The 10,584-nt window shown below is 33.8% G+C and overlaps 1 protein-coding gene across 1 annotated transcript; it reads left to right on the forward strand.

The window, feature by feature from the left end:
* Window positions 1–4,263: 4,263 nt before the first annotated feature.
* Window positions 4,264–10,208, forward strand: LOC102582294 (UV-B-induced protein At3g17800, chloroplastic). The gene is made up of 2 exons (XM_006366938.2): window positions 4,264–4,810; window positions 9,197–10,208. Exons 1-2 carry the CDS (start codon window positions 4,440–4,442, stop codon window positions 9,996–9,998), a joined length of 1,173 nt encoding a protein of 390 aa, XP_006367000.1. The 5' UTR covers window positions 4,264–4,439; the 3' UTR covers window positions 9,999–10,208.
* The last annotated feature ends 376 nt before the right edge of the window (window positions 10,209–10,584 follow it).

Below are 10,584 nucleotides of genomic sequence, written 5' to 3' on the forward strand. Positions count from 1 at the left end.
TATATATATATATTCAAAGGAATTTATATAACACAATTACCTAGTAATAGTGTGCCTTGAAATTTAGAGAAGTTTATTATAGTTGCATAGCGCTAGGGGTGTGCATCTGTCTGTTCAATTCAATTTGATGTATTCTGAGTTTGATTTATAAATTTTTGATTTGTTAACACACTAAATCGATAACCAAATCAATACGATACTTTTTATTGATTTTCAATTAATCAATTTTGGCCTTTAATGGTTCGATTGTCGATTTAACCAATGAAAAAATGTCGATATGATTATATTACACGATGTTCATAAAATAATATTAATAGCAATAATAGCAGTGTAAGACAAATTTTTACATTGATATATTTTGCTTACGAAGAAAATGTATGAGTTCCTTCTAAAGACTCGTGCAATAAATTGTAAATGCAACATTAATGGTATATTTTTATCACAATCAAATCTAATAGTAAGAAAGACAAAGTAATACTTGTTCGTGTCGAGAAGAGAGAATGTATCACAAAAGAGAGGCACTATTATATAATAAGGAGTAAAATAGTAATTTGGATGTACTCTTATTGGGTTATCAATTTAACTATAATCATATAATCGAACCCGAACTAATAACCCAACAAAAAAATTTACAAAATCGTTTAAAAATCATTAACCTTAATAACCCTTATCGATAACCTAATAACTTTTTTTTCAATTTGATTTATCGATTGCAAAATTGGCCAATTATTTTTTTATTTAAATTTTAAATTCAAAATTATACATTTTTTATTTATTTATTTTACTACTATTAATAATAGTGAATATGAGGAGCTTCCCGTTTATGGGAACTGACGGAAAAGTCCTAAGAGGTTATTTTTGTAACTTCACATGAAAGAAGTAATTTAATTGGTTAGTTAAAGGAGTAGTGTGGCCGCATTTCAACTTTTTGTATCTATTGGACTAATTTCTCCTTTAAAATACAAATACTTCCTACAACTTTCTGAAAATATAGGTCCCATTTAAGTTTAACTTAGTTGTATTTCTTTTGATTTCTTATTACCATATGGCTGCTTTGGTGACTGATATTTACTACTCTCTCCGTCCACTTTTAATTGTCATGATTTTCTTTTTTAGAGTCAAACCTCTATAGTATTTACTTGAAATTAACATTCAATGACTACAAATGAAATTTACATGATTTGTTTCTGAAATAAGAGAATAACTTTGAAACGCTGACAAAAAAACATGAAAAGGGAATGTGAGGAGCTTCCCATTGGCAACAAACGATAGGAAAGCCCCAGCTTCTTCCATATGCAATTTGAATTGGCAGGTCTTTCTGTCATTTGATCCACTTGCAATTTTATCTTTCTACTACACGTGGTGTTGCAGGCAGCAAACACGTTAATTTGGAGCATCTTTCTTTCAGTACTTTTCTTTCACATTAATTTCTCCCAGCACTCAATTAGTGAATCTTTAATAGAATTAATTAGAGTACTTTTTACTTAGTAATACGCATAATGAGCAATAAGAGGAAACTTTCGTCTGTTTTTTTTTTAAGGGTATGTTGCTAAACCATCAAAACACTAATAATTGTGAAGAAAGTATATTAATGGATCTTCAAAAATCATAAAGAGGTAATAGAACCTAAAATATTATAAAGACATCTAAAAAAATTTGGGGGAAGCTTAAAATCTATCAGTGACACATTAATTGGTATAAAAGAAATAACATACATTATTTGATATAACATGAAAATTACTATAAATTACAATAATTAACAATAACACAGATTGGGATAGAAAAGTAACATATATTATTTGAAAATGACGTAAAAAGTACTATAACTCAAAATAATTAAATTACTGACATATAAAAAATTTGTCTGGCTTTTGAAATTCCATCAATGTCACATAAATTGAGACAAAACGAATAACATATATTGCTGAAAATTACATAAAGTACTATAAATTATAATAATTAACAACTTAAAATTTAAAGGATATAAAAATATTTATTTAAATTAAGATAAAAAAAATAACATGGGCTCCCCTAACTGGTAATCAAAAGGAAAAACTACATAACTACACATACATCACTACCATATATACTATATTTACCTCTAGTTTAAAATAATTACATATACTACCACTTTTAGGGCCTGTTTGAAAGGCCACAATGGAATTGAGAATGGGTGTAATTGGTGTAATTATGTAATTATTCTCTTTGTCCTGTTTGGTAAACCAAGTAATTACTTGGTAAGAGGGGAATTGGGTATAATTGAAGGGGAGTAATTATACTCCTCAATTCCCAAGGGAGGGTAAGGAATTGAGTGTAGTTACACCATGTAATTACATGATTTTTTTAATATATATTTTTTTAATATATTTTTGTTTGGAATACCAAGACACTTCTTCCTTTTTTGTCTGCACATTTTCATTTCTAAGAACGGCACAACAACAAACCATGTACTTCTTCTTTCAAGTAAGATTTCTTTCTTGATTCATTTTACTTTCATATTTTGATGTCTAGGTAGATTATGTATGAATTTTATCTTTGTATTTTCTCATGTTAGTTTTTGAGATTAAAATAAATATGAGAATTAACTTTTTTTCTTTAATTTCTGATAATAATAATGATAATAAATTAGAAAATCGATTCTAACAATCTGTTATACATAGTAATATTATTTATTCAAAATCTGATCTATTTTAAAATTTAATTGTGTAATTACATTCGTCCAACCAAACATGACAAAGGGAATTACACTGTAATTACACTGTGGCAACCAAACAGGTTAATGTAATTACTAGACTGTGTAATTACTAGGCTGATAATTACTACCCTAGTAATTACACCAATTCCAATTACCAGGTGGCTTTTCAAATAGATCCTTAATATTTATACCATATATTTAAAAAGATTTAGTTAGATACACAAATTCCTTAAATATGATATTGGATAATTATCTTAAATTTAAACTCCTTAATTAATGGTCCACATTAACAACTCAAATTTATTCACATAAATCACATCTCACATCTGCCGTTCCCCACCCACACGTCCACCAACCCTCTTTCTTCCTTCATCTTCTCCCTCTTTCTTCCTTCATCCTCTCAATACATATTTGCATGTTCAAATCAACATTATACATATAGGTTTGTTTCTATAATTTTATTATTCTCATGTATCTTGGTGTTGTATCTGACTTAAAGTTCATAATATTATGATGTTCAATTTTAAAAAGTTTTACAAATTAGGTTTTATATTTTTTGATTTTGTTGTTTCTCAAATACTTTAATGGCTTCTCAAAATCAGATTATTCTTGTTAAATGTACTACACATTAACAATATTATACTAAATCAAACAACTTTTATTTATTATTTTCACTCATGAGTTTCTCATTGTAGGGAATGATTCTTCATCCGTTAACATTCAAGCCGAGAATAGATCTAAGTATAGGAACTACTCAATCAAAAGGGAAGAATTACGCCAAGCTTTACTTAACATAACAAATACACCATTAGATATGCATCTCGCCTTTAAAAATTGATGGATACATGTATCTCACCGTTAATGATTAAAGCCAGTGAAGAAGATGAAGAGGTTAATCCAAATTAATAAATCGTGTATCTCGGCTTGGATACATGTATTTTGTCATTAATGATTCAAGCTGATGAAGAGGTTAATCCAAATTAATAAATCGTGTATCTCGTCATTAATGATTTAAGCTGATGAAGAAGATGAAGATGTTAATTCAAATTAATAAATCGTATATCTCAACTTTAAAAACTGTTGGATACATGTATGTCGCCATTAATGATTCAAGCCGATGAAGAAGATGGAGAGTACAATAACAAAATTGATTAGGCTTATGATTTCGTTATTTTAGGAATATTTGTTAGAGATGATACTCAAGATCCTATAAATTTATTGAGTTGTTAATTAGTCAACAATTAATTTTTTAATTAAGGAAATAAGTTACAACCCCTTTAATTCAAATTAATAAATTGTGTATCTCAACTTTAAAAATGGTTGGAAACATGTATTCCGCCATCAATGATACATGTATCTCGAGACCAAAATATGATATAAAAAATAATATTACAAATTATCAAAAATCTTAGTAATTGAGATTAAAATAGTAAGATTTATGTAAGATGCCCAAATATAAATAGAAAATAGATGTGAATTGAACTTGAGAAAATGGAGGGAGGGAGAACCCCAAAGGAGGGTTCAATAGTACAAACGCTTTTTCCTTTTATCATCAGTTTAGTGGATAAGTCACGATCCTTATCCTCTCTTCCACTTTGTTTGTCTTTTTCCTCCATCTCTCCCACTTATCTATCAATCAATCAATCAACCTCTTCACCATCATACATAACCACCCTCCCTCTCTCTCTCTCTCTCTTTCTGTTCCCTAATTTCTGAAAAGGGTTTCTAGCCAATTGCTTGTTGAATGGACTGTGGCCTCTCCTACACTAAAATTTCTCTTCACCAATCTTTACCTCTTACGGTGAAGCCTTGCCTATCATCATCAACTTGTTTTGCTTTCAACAATTCCTCCTTCGGCACTTCTGTTGGTTGTAGGAGATCCTTGTTTGTAGTGGCTAGTGGTAGTAGTAGTAGTAAGTGTGAATTTAGTGGCTTGAACGCGCCGTTAGAACCAGCAACGCCGGCTGGGAGGTTGTTGAGCACTGTGCTTCTGAATGATCGTAAGTATTTCCACGTTGCTGTTCAGAAACAGTTGGAGAAGTTGGCTTATGAACGGGATGAAGCTGTGGCTCGGATGAATCTGAGCTTGGGCTCTGATGAAGCTTTTCTGCACAGGTACCTGCTTTGCCTTTCACTGTGATTTTTCTTTTTCAATACTTATAAGTTGTGCGTGCTTGGTTTTATCCTTTATCACATATTTGGCTTTATTGTCTTTAATTATCCCTACTGCAAGAACAACGTAAACTGTACGAATCCCCTTATACTTGCATGATTCATGATAATATATCTTTGTGCTGATAGTTAATGGGGCTTCGGGTAACCTAGTGGTCAATGACCTACTTAACGGGGAATTATATCTTTATGCTGATAGTTATGGGGGACTCCGGCACCCAAAGGGTAACCTAATGGTAAATGAAGTGGTTAAGAGTCATGAGGTCCCAGGTTCAAATTTAATGGGAGACAATGACACTAGTGATTCTTTCCATGTGTCCTAGTTTTGGTGGACATAGTTACCTGGTACCTATTGTTGGTGGGAAGTGGTAGGTATCTCGTGGAATTAGTTGAGATGAGTGAAAGTTGGCCCAGACACCTCAGTCATTACTCATTAAAAAAAGGGGTTAACTGGGGCTTGGGACCAGGATTCTCGGTCATTAATAAAAGGGGTTAACTGGGGCTTGGGACCAGGATTAAACCTCATGTGCCCACCAAAGCTTAGACTGATGAAAATAAATGTTTCATTTGAACTCTGGTCTTTCTAGCTTTCTTGACTGACATGCTCTTTTTTTATTTTACTTCAATATCCACTGTTTGTATAAACAAGTTTAAAGATTAAAGAGTAAAGGCGCTTTCAACTAACTTTCTAAAGTTCTGTTGTAGACCAGAGGAAATTCCCCTGCTTCTCTTCTCTTGAAGATTGTATCTAGAGATAGAATTGTATTTGTAGAGCACGAATAAAGAAAAGGACTTAAATAAACTTGTTTACACAAATCTTAGTAGGTAGTACAGTCGTTGATTTTGTTTCTTTGGTACATAAAACTTCTGAGTCTCACATAAAGTGTTGGCTCTTTGTTTTTGATTACTGAGTTTAATGTTAGAGAGTAATAGGGATGATTATTTACCAAATCCTTGATTTATTGGGTGTTAACATGTTAAGAGGAGGATTTAATTTGATAGACTTGGACAACAGATGCTGGAGGCAAAGTTAGCTCAAATGAAAACTCAACTAACACTAAATTAGTGAAAGAGTTGGGAGATATTTACATGTACTTAAATATTTACTTGAGGTTGACAAAACAATTTAATCTCTCTCGTCTCTCTCTCTCTCTCTCTCTCTCTCAATCCATAGTTCAGCTGTACTTGTGAAAGAAAATTCATTCAGCTCAATTCGCCTTTCATCTTCCACCTATTCAAAGACATCGCTTACATTCCTTTCTTACATCTCTACACTTTTCCTTTCTCTCTTAAAAAATCTTAAGAAGGTTATGTTATCATCATTATCTTCATTCACTAAATGGTTTTTGAGATACTTGGCGTAGTTATCTTGTGTTGATGCTTGCCATCAGAAAGAACAGGATGAGGTGCAATAGAAATTTTCAATTATATCTATTTTGTGTCAACTTATAGGTTATAATAGCATATGAGTTTCTTTGTTTGGCTTGATTAAGCTCTTTTTGTCCCAATTGAAGAAAGACATCCATGTTTCTGTTAGTGTCGTCGACCTACATTACCTTTAGACTGCATTGTTTTGGCAATGCAATACATAACGGGAAGGTTTTCCTTCAGTTAGTCATTGTCCTCAATGTTAATCAATCTGTTGTTACAGATAATTTTCTTATAGGTATGGACCAGTTTGTAGCTGTCATTAGCAAAGTTGTAATTGAGGATACATTAATTTGCCAATTGATTATGCAGCCCCAGAAATATCTTGGCCTTGCATAGGAATGATTTTTTTAAAACTTAAATAGAGATTACCCAATGATGACATGAGTTGATCAATGAGATATCTGGCACGGGTATAGTATGTTAAAGTCCATTTTTTATTGCAACAACCTGTAGCTTGAGATAAACCTATGAAATGAACATCTATCATGCAATAATACATTTGAACTCTGGTGTTTTGGGAGCTGAAAAAGCTCTATGTATATCATCTTTCAGTACGAGAACCTCAGCTAAAGATACCAAGTTTAGAAGATATTGCAGCCTAGACTTATCAATATTTGGATATACTTCATAATTTCTTTGTTTTCCATATGCACTAAATATGTTTGTCGATTGATATAATTTCTTGAGCGGTTCAACTGGAAATCTTTGCTACAAGCTTGTGTGTTCCTTTATCCAACTGCATCACATGTTTTGGGAGGCATAGATACTTGAGCGATGCTGGAAGAGACAGATGCAGTGATGCATTTACGTAGAGACAGTAAAAGAAAAATTGAACAAATTCACTCTTTTGATGACATTTTGAAAGCTTCCAACTAGTCAATGAAAAGTAAAGGAAGACAAAGTTAATAGAAGGTAGACACCAGTCTGTGACCAAAAGATTTTTATTTTCTCGCATTTCCCACATGTTCAACATCACATCTCTTTCTTTTGTCCTCAACTTGGTAATCTGAAGAACATAACTTTTTGTATTAAAATTCTATAAATTAGAAACTCGTAAATTATAAGGGGATAAGATCTTATTGATTGAACTGGAATACCACCAGAGCAAAACCCAGACTGGTTTTGAAGTCTTAGAATGCAAAACATTCTGAACTCCTGAGGGTGGGTAAAGCAGGACTGGAAGGCTTCTAGGCTAGCAAACTTCTGAAGATGGTTCAGACATGAGAGAGGAAAATCTGTTGGGCTCGATGTGGCATAGCCTGAAAGACAAATTTGTGCAGGCCTAGGCCCAAAGCAGACAATATGTTTCATGAACTTAGGTCATGAAGAATATAGTATTAGAGTCAGTACTCCCTCTGTACGATGGTGGGGTAAACCTCGGCGAGAACCCTGAGTCACTAAAGGAGGGTGGGGGCGGTGTATGTGACACCCCTGACGGAAGGGGCTGATGAAGGTTGGTTAAGCAGGCTTCTAGGCTGAAATGATTTTGAAGATAGTGTGGACATGGCTTCTTAGATAAATCCCACATTGGAATGTGAGAGGAAAGTAAAGAGCTTTATAAGGCATGACTCAAGTTCACATGGTATGCCGGCTTTTGGGATTTGATGTGATGTAGCCTGAATGACAAACCCATGCAGGCCTAGGCCTAAAGTGGAAAATACATGCCATGGACTTAGATTGCGACACAATTGATCTCATCTACAACAAATATCAATCTTCTGCTAGAAGCATGACATCCAATTAACGTGAAGATAAAAGCAGATTGAGTTTAACTGGAGTCATCAGAAAAGAAATATTAAAGCCTATCTGAAGTTTATTAAAATAATTAGGAAGCTCAAATCCTCAAAAATTAGTAAGATGATACTGAAATCCAAATATCTGGTATGTGACTCATTTAAGTCTTCTGTAGTTCTAGTGCTCAAGGGAACAACAAATCCCAAATAAGAAACTTAGTAATTAAAATTTATTGTGCTCACCACAACTGCATGAATATCAAGCATGCCATTTAATAAAACTGATGGTGTAGGAGCATAAGCTTCTTGTAGTCTCGCCAAATCATCTAATATAATTAAGTTGATCGACTTCATTTTCTTTTTTCTGTTCTCCATTAATCTGGTTGTCCAAGTTACAATTGCAAGTAGTAGTGGGATGACAGAAAACTCATTCTTGAGAATGTAGTCCAGTTTAAAGGATATCTTCAGCATGAGATCCTCATTGAAAATAAGCTGCAGTAATGCTACAACAATCCAAATATAGTCATCATGGAACTTAATTAATTAAGAATTTATCTTCTTTTTTGATTCTATTATTTCAAATTCAGCTGGGTTCTTCTGGTATTTTGGTCCAATTAGCATGTTCTTGTTCCATTAATGATTTACGAGTGTTTAATTTGTAGAATTTCAAAGATCCAAGTTTTTTTAAGAATTGCAGTAGTAAGTTGAGTACGAATGTAAGAGACGTGAAGATGAACATGAGGAACATGGGAGAAAGTGAAAATGTTGTGGCCACGGATTGGAGGCCATCTTTTATTGACTTTGCCCTCCTTTACTTCTATTAACCAATCAGGAGAGCTTTTAAAATAACATGGAAGAGTGTTTTTGTTCAAAATTTGGTTTCCTATTCTATTTTACTTATGCAACAGCTCTTTGAGGAATGTAACTATTTTTGATATTATACAAGGAACCACTGGTGGGAGCTAGACATGGCCATTGTTTTGGTGCCTAATTCAATCAGCGAAATACTAAAATAGTAGGTAAATGTTGGTTTCTGTGCAATGATGGTAGGAATAATTGTTTGGACGACTCATTGTTAGATTACCTGATACTTGTTCATCTAGATATAGACTATCTAAGTCTCTCGTGTCGGATTTACTGAGATTTGAATGTGATGTTATGCCAGGAGGATTGCTGAAGTAAAAGAGCTGGAGTGTCAAGCTTCTGTTGAAGACATTATGTACATGCTAATATCTTACAAGTTTTCTGGAATCAGAGTGCACTTGATTCCCAGGCTTTCGAAATGCATGTATAATGGCAGGCTTGAGATATGGCCTTGCAAGGACTGGGAACTCGAGTCTATCCATAGCTGCGAAGTACTGGAAATGGTTAGGGAACATCTTACTACTGTTCTAGGATGGAAAGAGAAGTCAAATGTGGCAGACAATTGGACCCCTACTGAAGTACAAAAGTTCAAGCTCTGTCAAGTATATGCTGCTTCTGTTTTATACGGATATTTTTTGAAGTCGGCTTCCTTGAGGCACCATTTGGAGAAGAAACTTGATCATATCAACCCTTACCTTGATATTGCTAGTTATAACCAACTCTTACTTTCAGAAATTCGGTCCTTAGGATCAGAGATTGTTCCCTTTGGTTGCATCGGTGGGACACGATCTACATCAGTGGGTCAAATACCACTTCTCCGTGAAAAAAAGCAAGACAAACTGAAGTATTATGTGATGAGTTTTGACCCAGAAACATTGCAGATGTGGGCAAAACCAAAGTCCAAGGAGGCCCTGAATCTGATTGAGAAGCATAGCTATGCACTCTTCGGTGATAAAAAGACAGGTTTGGTGGCGAGTGATGAAGTAATTTTGACATCATTGGCAAGTTTGAAGAGAATTGTCTTGGAGGCTATTGCTTTTGGTTCTTTCCTTTGGGATGCAGAAGAATACGTTAGGATTGTGTATAAGCTCAAAGAGAACTAACTTAGCAGTGGCATGATATGTTTTCTATTGATGTTGTCATATATATGTACATATACTGTATAGAAGCTTTCTGGTATCTGATACCAAAGGATTTGTTCTCTGGTAGGCGATGTTAGAGGATATGCTTTGTAAATTTGAGTTGTATAGAACGTCATCCATATTATGTGAATAAATCATGTATGGTGTAAAGCAGTTTCATGATTTCGTCAATTGATGAGTGCCCAAACCATTTCATTTTGTTCTGTATTAGCAATATGATTCTATACGATTATGCCAAAAATGTTTGCAGGCAAAAGAAGTTACGTGAATCCTGTGGCTGCACCACCCAGTAATCCCCACTGGGTTTGCTGAAGGATGAATGCATGAAGGTCAACGTCTTGGCTGTTGGGAAGGCCCTCGTACCAGTCAACTCCTGCAGAGGGATCTCCATCCTTCATGCAATCCATCTCTTCAATAATTAAGAGTTAAAGACAGTTGACTGCTCCTGCCATTGATGAAAGGTCAGTTGCATTCTTCTGAGATCTAGTTAACAACTAGCTGTGTCTGTTGGTTAGCAACCAGCAGAAAAATTGTCACATTTTATAAT

This window comes from Solanum tuberosum, unplaced genomic scaffold, assembly GCF_000226075.1.
Source record: "Solanum tuberosum cultivar DM 1-3 516 R44 unplaced genomic scaffold, SolTub_3.0 scf00641, whole genome shotgun sequence".
Taxonomy (NCBI): Eukaryota; Viridiplantae; Streptophyta; class Magnoliopsida; order Solanales; family Solanaceae; genus Solanum; species Solanum tuberosum.

Coding starts and splice junctions, on each gene's coding strand:
- LOC102582294 (XM_006366938.2), top strand. CDS start 4,440: ATGGACTGTGGCCTCTCCTACACTAAAATTTCTCTTCACCAATCTTTA. Junction 4,811..9,196: donor GATGAAGCTTTTCTGCACAG/GTACCTGCTTTG, acceptor ATGTTATGCCAG/GAGGATTGCTGAAGTAAAAG.